The sequence below is a fragment of the Hemitrygon akajei genome, chromosome 12 (assembly GCF_048418815.1).
Source record: "Hemitrygon akajei chromosome 12, sHemAka1.3, whole genome shotgun sequence".
In the NCBI taxonomy this organism is placed as follows: Eukaryota; Metazoa; Chordata; class Chondrichthyes; order Myliobatiformes; family Dasyatidae; genus Hemitrygon; species Hemitrygon akajei.
The window spans coordinates 4601517-4618513 of NC_133135.1; the positions used below are offsets into that span (position 1 = coordinate 4601517).

Genomic DNA, 16997 nt, shown 5'->3' on the forward strand with positions numbered 1-16997 from the left:
TCTCGTATTCTTAATATTTATTGCTTGTTTATTTATTTTTTCTTTCTTTTTATTTGCACTGGTTGTTGTCTTTTGCACACTGGTTTATGCCCAGTTGGAGCAGTTTTTCAAAGTTCAAAGTAAATTGTATTATCAAAGTACATATATGTCATTATATAGAACCCTGAGATTCATTTTCTTATGGGCATACTGAATAAATCTATAGAATAATAACCATAACAGAATCAGTGAAAAACTGCCCAACTGGGCATTCAACCAGTATGCAAAGACATCAAACTGTGCAAATACAAAAAGAAGAAATAGCAATAATAAATAAATAAGCCATACATACCGAGAACATGAGATAAAGAGTCCTTGAAAGTGATTCCATAGGTTGTGGGAACATTTCAATGATGGGCAAGTGAAGTTATCCCCATTGGTTCAAGAGCCTGATGACTGAGGGTTAATAACTGTTCTTGAATCTGATGGTGTGGGTCCTGAGGCTCCTGTACCTTCTTCCTGATGGCAGCTGTGAGAAAAGAGTGTGGCCTGGGGGTGGGAGATCCTTGATTCTATTATGATTATTGGATTTATTGACTATTCCCACAAGAAATTGTATCTCAGGGTTGTATATGGTGACGTAGTTGTACTTTGATGATGAATTTACATTGAACTTTGATATTTGAACTTTGAACTTTAATGTTTCTGTTTGTTTTACTGCAGTTAATGAGTATTTAATGCAAGTGTGGTCATTATCAGAGTGTAAAAGCATTGTTTAGGACCATAGTAAGTTCCGGGGAGGGCTGTTCTCAGTCTTTCTGTGTTGATTGTATTGGTGAATCCGTAATTCCTACATCAGGGTCCAAAAGGAGAACCGGGCTTGTTCCCCATTAAAGCACCAAGTGGAGAACAGGTAAACAAGAACAGGTTGCTGTCAGTGTTCCATGTCTCTGGAATTCCCGTGCCTCCTTCACAACCATCTCCCTCCCTCACCCTCTCTGTTGTCTGCATGTTTCACTGGCCCATGAGTTCTTCCAGAACAACTGTTTGCATCGGAAAGGGGAGCAGTCTAACCGTGTATGGGGCAGTGTTTGTACGCTGGTCATATCCTCGGCCTCATGTCGTGCATGTCGTGTTGGTTTGATTCATTCCCCTGTTCACACTCCATCTCCACCTCCAGCCGGCATCAATGTTTCTCAGTTGTGGTGGCTGTCTTCCATTATCTCTCAGTCTGCCTGTTGCATGAGAAGCTGGGTGGTAATTGTTCTGTCTTAGGGGGGTTTGTGTGGAAGCTGTACTCTATGTGCACCGGTAGTGGAGGGAGGGAAATCAAATGAATTTCCTTTGAAGTGAATCATTGAAAAGCAGGTAAGGTCACCCCCATTCAGCTCCTCCTCCTACACGGTCTGCCGATTGGATCACGTCCCAGCCTGCAGTGCTGTCAATGTGGAGTTTGCACGTTCTCCATTTGACAGTGTGGGTTTCTCCCAGGCACTGCTGTTTCCCAAAGACGTGTGGGTCAGTGGGTTAATGGGCCTCCAAAAATTATCCCCAGTGTGTGGGTGAGGGGTGGAATCGGGGGGGTGTTGTTGGGAATGTGGGGAGGATGAGTGTTGGAGAATTGGTGTCAATAGGTGGGTAATTGTTAGCATGGACTCAATAGGCTGAAGACCAGTTTCCAAGCAGTATCTCTGTATCTTAGCTCCAAAGAACTACAGTACTTCTATCCTTGGACCCATAGTACCACACTTAACTAATTTAGAGACCACAGCTTTAAAAGTTTCCCTACAGGAGGAAGTTCCTCACTCTCTGAATTAATACTATTTAAATCGAATAATGTGAATGAATGGCCTTCTAACTCCATGAATTGTGTCTCCCATCAACAGGGCACACGTCAGAAGCATGATGGACTCTCTCCACTTAAACCATAAGACCATAAGACATAAGAGCAGAATAAAGCCATTCGGCCCATCGAGTCTGCCCCACCATTCCATCATGGCTGATTTATTATCCCGCTCAACCCCTTTCTCCTGCTCTCTCCCTGTAACTTTTGACACCCTGACTAATCAAGAAATGATCAACTTCCACTGTAAATATACTCAATGACTTGGTCTCCACTGCTGTCAGTGGCAATGAATTCCACACATTCACCAGCCTCTGGCTAAAGACATTTTTCCTCATCTCTGTTCTAAATGGACATCCCTCTATTCTGAGCCCTCTTACCAGGGTGAGTGCAAATCTAGAATTTGATACCAACCAAGGCAAAACTGCCCTTTGATCGGCACCCCATGTACCCCTTAAACATCCCCTCCCCCCAGCATCAGCCCACAGAGGCTGCAGAGTGCACCATCTACACAAAGCACCATGGTTTCTCACCCTAGCTGCTCCAACACACGATATGCTCTGATGTGTATGTAACAAATAACCTTAATCTCTCTATCAAGGTGACTTGATAGAGGGGTATTAAGGTGTTGAGGCATGGATTGAGTAGACAACTTTTTGGAGGAAAGTATAGGTGGTGGGTGTGTGGAACACACTGCCGGGAGTGGTGGTAGAGGTGGAGACATTAGGGACATTTAAGAAACTCTTAGATAGGCACAGGGATGATAAAAGAACAGAGGGCTATGCAGGAGGGAAGGGTTAAGTTGATCTTGGAGTAGGTTAAAGGGTTGGCACATCTTTGTGGACCAAAGAGCCCGTACTGTACTGTTTCATCCTCTAATTCTAAATCCCTTGGGTTAATGAATGGAGAAGCTTAGAGTTGATCCGTCAATTATGAAACTGTAAAGGAGGATGTTCAGCCCATCAATCCTATCCTAACCTATGGTGGGGGTCTCCAATTACTCACACTTCACTGCACTTACTGCAGAGAACAGTAACTGAATATCCTTTTTGATAAATGTGGAAAGTTCTGTTGTTGTTGTCTCAATTATCTCTCTAAAGTGCTTTTGCTCTCTCACTTAGGGTGACCCAGGACCTGTTGGGCCAATTGGGCCATCCGGCCCTACAGGGGAAAAGGTAAAAGTCTCCTTATTATAATTTGAAGAAATTCAGACCATAAGACATATGAGCAGAATGAGGCCATTTGGCCCATCAAACCTGCTCCACCATCTCATCATGGCTGAATTATTATCTCTCTCAATCCCATTCTCCTGTCTTCTCTCCCATAACCTTTGACACCCTGACATCAAGAATCTATCAACCTCCACTTTAACTATACTCAGTGACTTGGCCTCCACAGCCGTCTACCACAGTGAATTTCACATATTCATCACCCTCTGGCTAAAGAAATTGCTCCTCATCTCTGTTCTAAATGTTCGTCCCTCCATTCTGAGACTGTGTCCTCTGGTCCTAGATACCCCCGCTAGAGGAAACATCCTCTCCACATCCACTCTTTCTAGGCCTTTCAATGTTCGGTAGGTTCCATGAGATGCTGTCTGCTTTCCCAAGGGCGTGGCATAGGCTGAAGTGCCTGTTCAGAGCTGTCTGACTCCGTAACTTAACGCTTGACACAACTGTGATGCAGGTTCACATCAGAGCCAATTGCCCATCCTGGTTTACATTCAGTCAGCCCTGTAGTGGATGTGGAAGAGTCCCTTTAGAACAGAGATGAGGAGGAATTTCTTTAGCCAGAGGGTGGTGAATCTGTGGCATTCATTGCCACTGTTGGCTGTGGAGGCCAAATCATTGGGTATATTTAAAATGGAGTTTGATAGTTTCTTGATTAGTCAGGGTGTGAGAGACTACAGGGAGAAGACAGAAGAATGGGGTTGATAGGGATAATAAATCAGACATGATAGAATGGTGGAGCAGACTCGATGGGCAGAATGGCCTAATTCTGATCTTGTGTCTAATGGTCTGTACAGAGTAAAATGAGGGAATTTAATTTAGTTCTGTTTGTAATTTTGATATAGGCAAAAGTGCTTTTTATATTTAAACAAAATTGTGCTTCATGGTGGGAAATGATTAGGTTTACTCAACTGAAAGCCCAGTAAGCTATCTCTGCACCTTCATAGCTGATATTCTGGTAATTTTTCCTCTCCACATGCCGTCTTTCTCAATTTCCCATTCTGGCCTCTCACCTGCCTGTCACCCCCCACCCCCCCCCCCCCCCCCGGTGCCACTCCTCCTTCCCTTTCTCTGACAGTCCACTCTCCTCTCCTATCAGATTCCTTCTTCTCCAGCCCCTTACCTTTTCTACCTATCACCTTCCACCTTCTTATTTCATCATACCCACCCAGCTGGTCTCACCGATCACCTGGCTGCTTGTAGTTCTTCCCATCCATCCACCTTCTATCCTGCCATCTTCCCCCTTCCTCTCCAGTCCTGATGAAGGGTCTCAGTTTGAAACCTCCATTGGTGTTGTGTGACTTGATTAGTTCCTCCACCATGTTGTGTGTGTTACTCTGGAGCTGATTCTGCTGTGTAGCCTCTCTGGGTGTGTTAAGACTTACAATCCCGGTCAGCAAGCTGAACTCTTTGTATTTTTCTCTCAGGGTTCCAAAGGATTCCAAGGTCTACCAGGTCCACCGGGGAAGCAGGTACGCATTGTCCTACATTGTGAGCTGGCATGGCCATTGTAATGTGATTCTGCTGTGGGAGTGGTTGCTGCTTCCCAGTGTGTGCAGTTATTCGATAATACAGCCCCTGTGGTTCACTGTCAGGGACTCGTGCTCTCAGCGTTCTTTCTTTATTTATCTTTTTTTTTGCATTTACACGGTTTGTCTTTTGGATATTAGTGGCTTGTCAGTCTCTGTGTGTAATTTTTCATTGATTCTATTGTATTCCTTTGTTCTACTGTGAATGCCCGCAAGAAAATGAATTTCGGGGTCTATATGGCGACATACGTTCATAATAAATTTACTTTCAACTTTGAACTTTTGAACTCTCAACCATACTCCTCTCTGTTCCTATTTGGCCTGCCCTGTGTTTCGATCCCATCCATCTCTGAAACCTCTACTGAACTACCATTCACCCATCTCCAGGTTTCACACAAGAGATTCTACAAATGCTGGAAATCCAGAGCAACGCAGACAACGTGCTGGAGGAACTCAGGAAGTCAGCTAGCACCTATGGAGGGGAATAAACAGTTGTTGTTTTAGGCTGAGACCCTTCACTGGGACTGAAAAGGAAGAGGGTGAGGGGGAAGAGTACAAAATAGAGGGTGATAGGTGAGACCAGCTGAGGGGGAAGGTGGGTAGGGGTGTGGGATGAAGTAAGAAATTAGGAGACATAAGTGGAAGAGGTAGAGGGCTGAAGAAAAACAATCTAATAGGGGAGGGGAGTACTCCATGGAGGAAAGGGAAGGAGGAGGGGCACCAGAAGGAGGTGATAGGCAAGCAAAGAGGAGAAGATGTTAGGGAGGAACCAGAATAGACAATGGTAAAAGGGAGAAGGGAGAGGGAGGGGGAAATTACCAGAAGTTAGTGAAATCGATGATCACTCCACCACCATCCCTATATCCCCATCTCTCTCCCCCCTCTGCCCCCTCTCCCCTCCCCCCTCTCTCCCCTCTCCCCCCCTCTCTCCCCTCACTCTTTGCCTCCTGCCAATCAGCCTCTGCTTTATCCATGCTCGTGTTGTTCTTGTAATACCATTATGTTAACAACTTAGCCCGTTGTAATGGCTGATGTGGAGAAAAAAGAACAAATCGTGCAAACAGTGAGAAAAGTAAACAATTAATACACAGAACATGAACTGCAGAGTCCTCGAATGTGAGCCAGTTCAGTGCTGAGCCAGTCCAGGAGGCCGGTGACTGAGGGCCAAGCCCTGGAGCCATTTCAGCACCGAGGAGCTGTCGACAGCTGCAGAGACGGCTCAGTGCTCAGCGGCCGCTGTCCGGGGGTTTTTGTGGATTCCATTGTTGTGTTTCTTTGTTTTGTGGCTGCCTGAAAGAAGGTGACTGTACTTTGAAATCTGAACATGAGTTTGAAGTTTGGTGTCTTCACTCTACAGGGTCCGGCTGGCTTGGACGGGAATCCCGGAGCTCGGGGCTATCCTGGAAGGCAGGTGCAGTAACTGTACATTGATTGGATTTTCCAGTGGGATTAATGTTTAACCTCCAATCCGTTCACCCTGAGTTAATCAGCTGCCAACAGCGGGTGGGATATGTTAATGTTCCAGCTGCCAGAAGTCCTGACCAAAGTTTTCCAAGAGGAAACCTTAATGCGCTTCTCATGCTACAGATGTTGTCTGACCACTTGGGAGAATCTGGGTCAATGATTCATCGATCTCATACGGACCTTCCTCTCGGTCCTCTTCACAACCATTCCAAGCACACATCACTGAGGGTGGCGTCAGGTTACCAGCAGGTTCAAACTCAAACTCTAAGTAAAATAGAACATCGAACAGTACATCACATTACAAGCCCTTTGACCCACAATGTTATGCCGAACTTTTAATCTACTCTAAGATCAATCTAACCCTTCACTCCTACTATTTTTCTATCATCCATGTGCTGACCTAACAGTCTTTTAAACATCCTTAATCTATCTACCTTTATCGTCACCCGGCATCCACGCACGCACCACTCTCTGTGTTTAAAACAAAATGCCCCTGATGTCCCTCACCCCATACTTTAGTTCAAACACCTTAAAATTATGTCCCCTTCTATTAGTCTGGGAAAAAGTCTCTGGATGTCCACTCTATCTATGCCTCTTATAATCTTGTACATCTCTATCAAGTCACCTCTCATCCTCCTTCACTCTAGAGAGAAAAGCCCGAGCTCACTCAACCCATCATCATAAGACATTCTCTCTAATCCTGCTGAATCTCCTCTACACCCTCTCTAAAGCTTCCACATCCTTCCTGTAGTGAGGTGACCAGAACTAAACTCAATACTCCGAGTGTGGTCTATTGCGAATGTGCTTCCCATCCTTCCTGTAATATATTCAAAATTCACCAATTCTTCTGATAATACCATTAGTTTCTCTAAAAAGACTGTTGGGTTGGAACACCCATAACATTTGTGAGGCCTCTGTTGGTCGAGGTCGACCATGGATGTTTGCAATGGGAGAGGGCACATAATAGAGTTAAAATCTGGGAAGTTAGAGGATTGGGAAGCTTTGAAAAACCAACAAAAAGGTAATTAAGAAGGAAAGATGGAAAATGAAGGTAATCTAGCCAATAATATTAAAGAGGATGCCAAAAGTTTCTTCAGACACATAAAGTGAGAGGCAAGAGTGGATATTGACACGTACAAACAAGCTGGAGGAACTCAGCAGGTCGGGCAGCATCCGTGGAAAAGAGCAGTCAATGTTTTGGGCCGAGACCCTTCATCAGGACTGAAGAGGGAGGGGGCAGCGGCCCTATAACGAAGGTGGGGGGAGGGTGGGAAGAAGGCTGGTGGGTGCCAGGTGAAAAACCAGTAAGGGGAAAGATCAAGGGATGGGGGAGGGGAAGCAAGGAGGGGATAGGCAGGAAAGGTGAAGAAAAAATGTAAGGGGAAAGCACTATGGGTAGTAGAAGGAGCCAGAATCATGAGGGAGGTGATAGGCAGCTGGAGGAGGAGACAGAGTGAAACTGGGATGGGGGAAGGGAGGGGGAGGGAATTACCAGAAAATTCGAAGTTCATGCCAAGGGGCTGCTTCCCTCCCCCCACCCCTTGATCTTTCCTCTGATTGGTTTTTCACCTGCACCTTCCCCCTCCCCCCCACCCCTTGATCTTTCCTCTGATTGGTTTTTCATCTGCATCTCCCCCCCCCCACCTTCTTTACAGGGCCCCTGCCCCCTCCTTCAGTCCTGACAAAGGGTCTCGGCCCGAAACGTTGACTGCTTGTTTCAACGGATGCTGCCCGACCTGCTGAGTTCATCCAGCTTGTTTGTACGTGTTGACTTGACCACAGCATCTACAGAATACTTTGTGTTCACTAAGAGTGGATATTGGACTGCTGGACAATGATGCTGGTGAGGTAGTAATGGAGGACAAGGGAATGGCCGACAAACTGAACAAGTGTTTAGCAAACACGAGGAAATCTGCAGATGCTGGAAATTCAAACAACACACACAAAATGCTGGTGGAACACAGCAGGCCAGGCAGCATCTATAAGGGGAAGCACTGTCAACGTTTCGGCAGTAAAACATCCGAAGTTCGGAGAACAAACTCCGATGTTGATCGGAGAAACATCGACAGTGCTTCCCCTTATAGATGCTGCCTGGCCTGCTGTGTTCCACCAGCATTTTGTGTGAAGTGTTTAGCATCAGTCTTCACGGTGGAAGACACTAGCAGTTTACCAGAATTACAAGAGTATCAGGGGTCAGATCTGTGTGACTTTGCCATTACCAGTGAGAAGGTTCTTGGAAACTGAAAGGTCTGAAGATAGGGAAGACACCTGGAACAGATGGACTACACCCCAGAGTTCTGAAAGAGATGGCTGAAGAGATTGTGGAGGCATTAGTAATGATCTTTCAAGAATCAGTGGATTCTGACATGATTCTGGAGCACTCAAAAATCACAAATGTCACTCCACACTTCAAGAATGGAGAGAGGCAGAAGAAAGGAAATTTTATACAGCAGTTAGTCTGACCTCAATTGTTGGGAAGATGTTGGAGTCAGTTGTTAAGGATGTGGTTTTGAAGCACTTGATGACACATAATAAATTAGGCTGTAGTCAGCATGGTTTCCTCAAGGGAAAATCTTGCTTGACAAATCTGGTGAAATTATTTGAAGTAGGCTAGACAAAGGAGAATCGTTAGATGTTGTGTTCTCAGAAGGTCTTTGACAAGGTCCCTCACATGTGGCTGCTGACTGGCATGGACAGAGCATTGGCTGATTGACAGGTGGCAAAGAGTGGGAATAAAGGAAGCCTTTTCTGGTTGGCCACCAGTGACTAGTGGTGCTCCTCAGGGATCTGTGTTGGGACCGATTCTTTTTATGTTATATATCAATGATTTGGCTGATGGAATTGATAGTATTGTTGCAAAGTTTGCAGACCAAATGAAGATAGTTAGAAGGGCAGGTAGTTTTGAGGAAGTAGAGAGGCTACAGAAGGACTTAGACAGATTTTGAGAATGCGCAAAGAAATGGCAGATGAAATACAGTATCAAGAAGCCTATGGTCATGCACTTTAGTAGAAGAAATGAAAGGGTTGAATATTTTCTAAATGGAGAGAAAATTCAAAAAAACTGATGTACGAAGAGACTTGAGAGTCTTTGTACAGGATTCCCTAAAGGCTAATTTGCGGCTTGGGTCTGTGGTGAGGAAGGCAAAAGCAATGTTAGCATTCATTTCATTCATATTGCTAACAATATGAAAACGAGGTTGTAATGTTAAGACTTTGTAAAGCACTGGTGAGGCCTCACTCAGAGTATTGTGGGCAGCTTTGGGCCCCTTATCAAGGATAGGATGTGCTGACATTGGCAAGGATTCAAAGGAGGTTCACAAACATTATTCCAGGATTGAAAGGGCTCTGTCGTATGAAAAGTATTTGATGGCTCTGGGCCTGTACTCACTGGAATTCAGAAGAATGAGGGATGACCTCATTAGAACCTATCGAATGTTGAAAGGCCTCAATGTGGAGAGGATGTTTCCTGTGGTGGGAGAGTCTAAGACCAGAGGACACAGCCTCAGAATAGAGGGCATCCTTTTAGAATGGAAATGGGGAGGGATTTCTTTAGCCAGAGAGTGGAATTTACTGTTACAGGTGGCTGTGGAGGCCAAGTCATTGGGTGTATTTAAGGCAGAGGTTGATAGATTCTTGATTGGTCAGGAATTGAAGGGATATGGAGAAGAGGCAGGAGATTGGGGCTGAGAGAGAAAATAGATCAGACATGATGAAATGGTGGAACGGACACTATGGACCAACTACTGCTCCTATATCTTATGGTTTTGTGTTGCGTCTTAGCTCTCAACATGATATGTAAGCCAGTTCTCAAGTCAGGGCAACCTGAAATGAAGAGCAAGCTATCGCCTATCCAACAGGCTCCCCCTAGCCACATAAACACATAGAAAACCTACTGCACAATCCAGGCCCTTCGGCCCACAAAGTTGTGCTGAACATGTCCCTACCTTAGGAATTACTAGGCTTTCCTATAGCCCACTATTTTACTAAGCTCCATGTACCTATCTAAAGGCTTCTTAAAAGACCCTATTGTATCCCCCTCCACCACCGTTGCCAGCAGCCCATTCCACACACTCACCACTCTCTGAGTAAAAAACTTACCCCTGACATCTCCTCTGTACCTACTCCCCAGCACCTTAAACCTGTGTCCTCTTGTGGCAACCATTTCAACCCTGGGAAAAAGCCTCTGACTATCCACATGATCAATGCCTCTCATCATCTTATACACCTCTATCAGGTCACCTCTCATCCTCTGTCGCTCCAAGGAGAAAAGGCCGAGTTCACTCAACCTATTCTCATAAGGCATGCTCCCCAATCCAGGCAACATCCTTGTAAATCTCCTCTGCACCCTTTCTATGGCTTCCACATCCTTCCTGTAGTGAGGCGACCAGAACTGAGCACAGTACTCCAAGTGGGGTCTGACCAGGGTCCTATATAGCTGTAACATTAACTCTCAGCTCCTAAATTCAATTCCACGATTGTTGAAGGCCAATACACCATATGCCTTCTTAACCACAGAGTTAACCTGCGCAGCTGCTTTGAGTGTCCTATGGACGTAGACCCCAAGATCCCTCTGATCCTCCACACTGCCAAGAGTCTTACCATTAATACTATATTCTGCCATCATATTTGACCTACCAAAATGAAACACTTCACACTTATCTGGGTTGAACTCCATCTGCCACTTCTCAACCCAGTTTTGCATCCTATCAATGTCCTGTAACCTCTGACAGCCCAACACACTATCCACAACACCTCTAACCTTTGTGTCATCATCAAACTTACTAACCCATCCCTCCACTTCCTCATCCAGGTCATTTATAAAAATCATGAAGAGTAAGGGTCCCAGAACAGATCCCTGAGGCACTCCACTAGTGACCGACCTCCATGCAGAATATGATCGGTCTACAACCACTCTTTGCCTTCTGTGGGCAAGCCAGTTCTGGATCCACAAATCAATGTCCCCTTGGATCCCATGCCTCTTTACTTTATCAGTAAGCCTTGCATGGGGTACCTTATCAAATGCCTTGCTGAAATCACTACATCGACTGCTCTTCCTTCATCAATATGTTTAGTCACATCCTCAAAAAATTCAATCAGGCTTGTAAAGCACGACCTGCCCTTGATAAAACCATGCTGACTACTCCTAATCATATTATACCTCTCCAAATGTTCATAAATCCTGCCTCTCAGGATCTTCTCCATCAACTTACCAACCACTGAGGTAAGACTCACTGGTCTATAATTTCCTGGGCTATCTCTACTCCCTTCCTTGAATAATGGAACAACATCCGCAACCCTCCAATCCTCCAGAACCTCTCCCATCCCCATTGATGATGCAAAAATCGTCACCAGAGGCTCAGCAATCTCCTCCCTCACCTCCCACAGTAGCTTGGGGTACATTTCGTCTGTTCCCAGCAACTTAACCAACATGATGCTTTCCAAAAGCTCCAGCACATCCTCTTTCTTTATATCTGCATGCTCAAGCTATTCAGGCTGCTGCAAGTCATCACTACAATCACTAAGATCCTTTTGCATAGTGAATACTGAAGTAAAGTATTCATTAAGTACCTCTGCTATTTCCTCCGGTTCCATACACATTTTAACATTGTCACATTTGATAGGTCCTATTCTTTCATGTCTTATCCTCTTGCTCTTCACATACTTGTAGAATGCCTTGGGGCTTTTCCTTAATTCTGCCTGCCAAGGCCTTCTCATGGCCCCTTCTGGCTCTCCTAATTTCCTTCTTAAGCTCCTTCTTAATAGCCTTATAATCTTCTAGATCTCTAACATTACCAAGCTCTCTGAACCTTTTGTAAGCTTTTCTTTATTTCTTGACTAGATTTACTACAGCCTTTGTACACCACGGTTCCTGTACCCTACCATAACTTCCCTGTTTCATTGGAATGTACCTACACAGAAATCTACACAAATATTCCCTGAACATTTGCCACATTTCTTCTGTACTTTTCCCTGAGAACATCTGTTTCCAATTTAAGCTTTCAATTTCCTGCCTGATAGCCTCATAATTCCCCTTACTCCAATTAAACGCTTTTCTAACTTGTCTGTTCCTATCTCTCTCCAATGCTATTGTAAAGTAGATAGAATTATGATCACTATCTCCAAAACGCTCTCCCACTGAGAGATCTGACTCCTGACCAGGTTCACAAAGCTGAGGAATCCAAAGGAATGGCAGGGACCAACGCAGTTTGGCATCTGAGGCGTGGCAGGAGTTGCAGTCGGTGTTGATCTTGACGTAGGACTGTCTTAGGGACTCCAACTCTGGATTTTTCCTCAGGATTTTCTTCTGAAGCATTCCCCATGAGTGGGTATCGCCGCAAAGCAGCGGAGATTTCAGATCGGAGTTTTCCTTCTCCTAGATGAGCTGCCAATCATGGCTGGTGTGCCCCATCTGCCTGAAGTGATTGGTCTTAGGGCACCAGTAACCCACCTTTGCCCCCTCTCCTGTCAGTAGAAACGGTTCTGCTATGCCACATGTGAAGGCCAGGAGCTGGACTTGATTGTCTGAGGCTATTTGAGATGCATGTCACTAAGAGCATTTAATAGGTAGTGGGAGCTTATCCCCACTACCCTGGCCATGGCAACCCCATGCCATTTAAACTGTTGGATACTCTGCCTGTTGGGTACAGTCTATTCCCACCAGAATGTTCCAATCAGCCACACTCCTCCACTCTTCCCCACCAGATCTGCAAGCAGCTCTCCTCATTCGACACGGAAGTACACATACTCCTCCACTCTTCTCCACCTCTAATTCTGGCTTCTTCCCCCTTCCTTTCCAGTCCTGATGAGGGTCTCGGCCCAACGTTGACTGTTTATTCCCCACCATAGATGCTGCCTGACCTGCTGAGTTCCTCCACAATTTTGTGCGTGTTTTGTTTCAAAGAGAAGACCAATTTTGAAAACCAATCCGGCAGATTAAGGTGGATTTACAATTCAAACGCCAGGGGTAGGATATGTTAAAGTGCCGGGGTCAGGACTGATCTTAAGTTACCATTCAATGTATTTCTTAGTAAACTATTTAAGAACTTTTTAAAAGCTATTTATTAATGCTTTTTGAGAGGGTGATTTTAGATGCATATTTATATTGAGTTAAGTATTGTATGTAATTAGTTTTGCTACAATAAGTGTATGGGACATTGGAAAAATGTTGAATTTCCCATGGGGATGAATAAAGTATCTATCTATCTATCTATCACTTGCATATCCTCATAACGAGTATCATGAATGCAGTAAAACGCTCCCTGACGGGATAACAAGCCACTGAAGAGCACCAACGTTGTACAATTTTAAACACGGACTTTTCCCCAGGCTGGGAATGGCAAATGGAGGGGAAGAATATTTAGGTATAGTGCATTCCACTGATCTTGCATCCAACACTATTCACTGACAGATTGTAACCACTCCAGTCTTGAGATATTGATCACCACAAGCAAGTTAATACATCAACAGGAAGGAAGGGAACTCAACCTTCAAACCTGTGCCTATTCTGTTATAGATAGTGTCATTGGAAGATACAGCACAGAAACAGGCCCTTCGGTCCACATAATCTGTGCTGACAATAACCACCCTTTGATGCCAATCCTACACTGATCCCATTTCATTCTCCCCACATTCCTATCAGCTCTCCCCAGATTCCACAGCTCACCCACACTCTGGGGACAATTTACAGTGGACATTTAACCCACCGACCTGCAAGTGTTTTTGAACCGGAGCACCCAGGGAAAACCCACACAGTCACAGAGAGAACGTGCAAACTCTGCACTGACAGGGCCGGAGGTCGGGATAGAGCCCATGTGTCTGGAGTTGTATGGCAAAGGCTCTATGCACTGTGCCACAGTTCAATGATGGCATAATGGAACTGGGGTAATATAATGTAGTTTTAAGGATGTTTCGTTAACTGTACTGGCTAATGGTTCCAATCTCTCTTTATTTGCAGGGTTTGGCAGGTCCGCAGGGGAAGCCTGGTCCAAAAGGTATTCGGGTGAGTGATGGCTTGAAGCTGTTCAATGATACCGCTGAGTGAGTAAACACTGAAGAACAAAGCTGCGTGGTCTTGAGAGGGCAAGTAAACCAACGTCCCTCCCAGATGGCAATAAAGACTCCAAGATGCCCTTTTACAGAGTTGTATAGCATGGAAACCCCGCTTCAATTACTCTATAAGACATTTGTGAGGCCACACGTGGAGTATCCTGCACAGTTCAGGTCACCTTGTTAAAGAAAAGATGTTCTTAAACTAAAAAGAGTGCAGAAGATATTTACTAGGATGTTGCCTGGACTTGGTGGCCTGAGTTATCAGGAGAGGTTGCATTGCCCATGATTTTATTTGCTGGAATGCGCAAGATTGGTGGGTGATCAATGAAAGATTATTGGTGGCATAAGCACATAGTCATTTTACCAGGCTGTTCATGTACCTGCCTCAACCACTTCTCTTGCCATTTTGTTCCATATCCAGACCACCTGCTGGGTGATAAAGTTGTTTTGTAAGTTTCTATTAGATCTCTTTCCTCTCACCTTAAACCGAGACCCTCAAGCTCTTCATTCCCCAATCTTGAGAAGAAGACTGTTCATTCAGCTGAAACGTCAACTGTACTCCTTTCCTAGATACTGCCTGGCCTGCTGAGTTCCTCAAGCATTTTGTGTGTGTTGCTCTGATTTATAGCAGCTGCAGATTTTCTCTTGTTTGTGATTGGCCTCCACAGTTGCCTGTGGTAATAAATTCCACAAATTCACCATCCTCTGGCTAAAGAAATTTCTCCGCATCTCTGTTTTGAAAGGGCACCCCTCTGTCCTGAGGCTGTGCCCTCTTGTCCTAGACTCCTCCACTAAGGGAAACATCCTTTCCACATCCACCCTGTCCAGACCTTTCACCATTCAAGAGGTTTCAATGAGAATCCCCCCCTCATCCTTCTAAATTCCAGTGAGTACAGACCCAGAGCCATCAAACATTCCTCATATGATAACCCTTTCATTCCCAGAATCATCCTCCTCTGGACCCTCTCCAATGCCAGCACATCTTTTTGAAGATGAAGGGCCCAAAACTGTTCACAATACTCAAGGTGAGGCCTCACCAGTGCCTTATAAAGCCTCAGCATCGCACCCCTGCTTTTGTATTCTAGAACTCTTGAAATGAATGCTAACACTGCACCACTGATTCTACCTGAAAGTTAACCTTTAGGTTGTTCTGCACAAGGACTCCCAAGTCCCTTAGCATCTCAGATTTTTGGATTTTATCCCCGTTTAGAAAATAGTCCACACATTTATTTCTGCTACCAAAGTGCATGACCTTGTATTTTCCAACATTGTAATTGCATTTGCCACGTTCTCCTAATGTCTAAATCCTTCTGCAGCCTACCTGTTTCCTCAACACTACCTGCCCCTCCACCAATCTTCATATCATCCGCAAACTTTGCAACAAAGCCATCTATTCCATCATCTAAATCATTGATATGCAGCATAAAAAGAAGTGGTCCCAACACCGACCCCTGCAGAACACCACTAGTCACCAGCAGCCAACCAGAAAATTATCCTTTTATTTCCACTCGCTGCCTCCTACCAATCAACCAATGCTCTAACCATGCCAGTAACTTTCCTGTAATGCCATGGGCTCTTAACTTGGTAAGCAGCCTCGTGTGGCACCTTGTCAAAGCCCTTCTGAAAATCCAAATATACAACATCCACTCCATCTCCTTTGTCTATCCTACTTGTAATCTCCTCCATTCCAACAGGTCTGTCAGGAAGATTTTCCTTTAAGGAAACCATGCTGACTTTGTCCTATCCTGTCCTGTGTCACCAAGTACTCCATCACCTCATCCTTAACAGTTGACTCCAACATCTTCCCAACCACTGAGGTCAGGCTAACTAGTCTATAATTTCCTTTCTGCTGCCTTCCTCCTTTCTTAAAGAGTGGAGTGACATCTCATCTGACACCATGCCAGAGTCCAATGGTTTTTGAAAGATTATTACTAATGCCTCCACAATCTCTCTCATTACCTCTTTCAGAACCCTAGGGTACAGTTCATCTGGTCCAGGTGACTTGTGTATCATTAGGTCTTTGAGCTTTTTTAAAAAAAAAATTTTTATTGAGTTTTCAATGATTACAGAAGAAAAGAAAAAAAATTATCAACCCTTCCCCCCTCCCCTTAACCCCTCCCCCTAACATATCCCTATAGAAAGAAAGAAAAAAAAGAAGAAAAAAAAAAGAAAGAAAGAATGCCTGGATATCGGAAGATCCCCACATGCTCCATGGAGTTCATAATAGCTTTAGTATATATATTTATTTCTTTCCCCAAATAACCAGTAATTTTATCTTCGGAGCACTTGTATATTTAGTCCTATCTTTTGTAAATAAGGGCGCCAAATTTTCAGAAATGTTTCATATTTATCTCTTAAATTATAAGTAATTTTTTCAAGTGGAATACAGCTAAAGATTTCGTTCTTCCAACGATCTATACTTAAGTATGAATCCGATTTCCAAGTAACTGCAATAGCCTTTTTGGCTACTGCCAATGCAATTTTTATGAATTCTTTCTGATATTTATTCAATTTGGGTTTCGGTTTTATCCCTTTGATATTGTCTAGTAAAAATTATATTGGGTTATGTGGAAGTTGTGTTCCAATAACTTGTTCCAGTAAATCTCTTAAATTTGTCCAAGAAGGTTGAATTTTAAAACAAGACCAAGTAGAACCCGGTTACTTAGCATAATTCATTTAGCACAAAAGAGGGAGGAAATGAATGTAGCAGTTGCTTTAGATGCAGAAAAAGCATTTGATAGATTGGAATGGGATTTCTTATTTAAGGTATTGGAAAAATATGGATTAGGAGTATCCTTTATAAAATGGATTAAAACCTTAAATATTAATCCCAAAGCTAAAGTAGTGACAACTGGTCAAATTTCAACATCATTTCAGTTAACAAGGTCAACTAGACAAGGTTGTCCG

General features: G+C 44.2%; 1 protein-coding gene across 4 annotated transcripts in view; it reads left to right on the plus strand.

Moving 5' to 3' along the window:
• Window positions 1-16997, plus strand: part of LOC140736680 (uncharacterized) — a 493430-nt gene that overhangs the window by 120732 nt on the left and 355701 nt on the right. For 3 of the 4 annotated variants that reach the window (XM_073062508.1, XM_073062505.1, XM_073062507.1), the window contains exons 6-10: window positions 839-892; window positions 2944-2997; window positions 4476-4520; window positions 5935-5988; window positions 13996-14040. In XM_073062508.1, coding sequence (XP_072918609.1) covers window positions 839-892; window positions 2944-2997; window positions 4476-4520; window positions 5935-5988; window positions 13996-14040 — 252 coding nt within the window. The remainder of the gene's footprint in view (window positions 1-838; window positions 893-2943; window positions 2998-4475; window positions 4521-5934; window positions 5989-13995; window positions 14041-16997) is intronic. The other variant, XM_073062506.1, reaches the window with a different exon arrangement.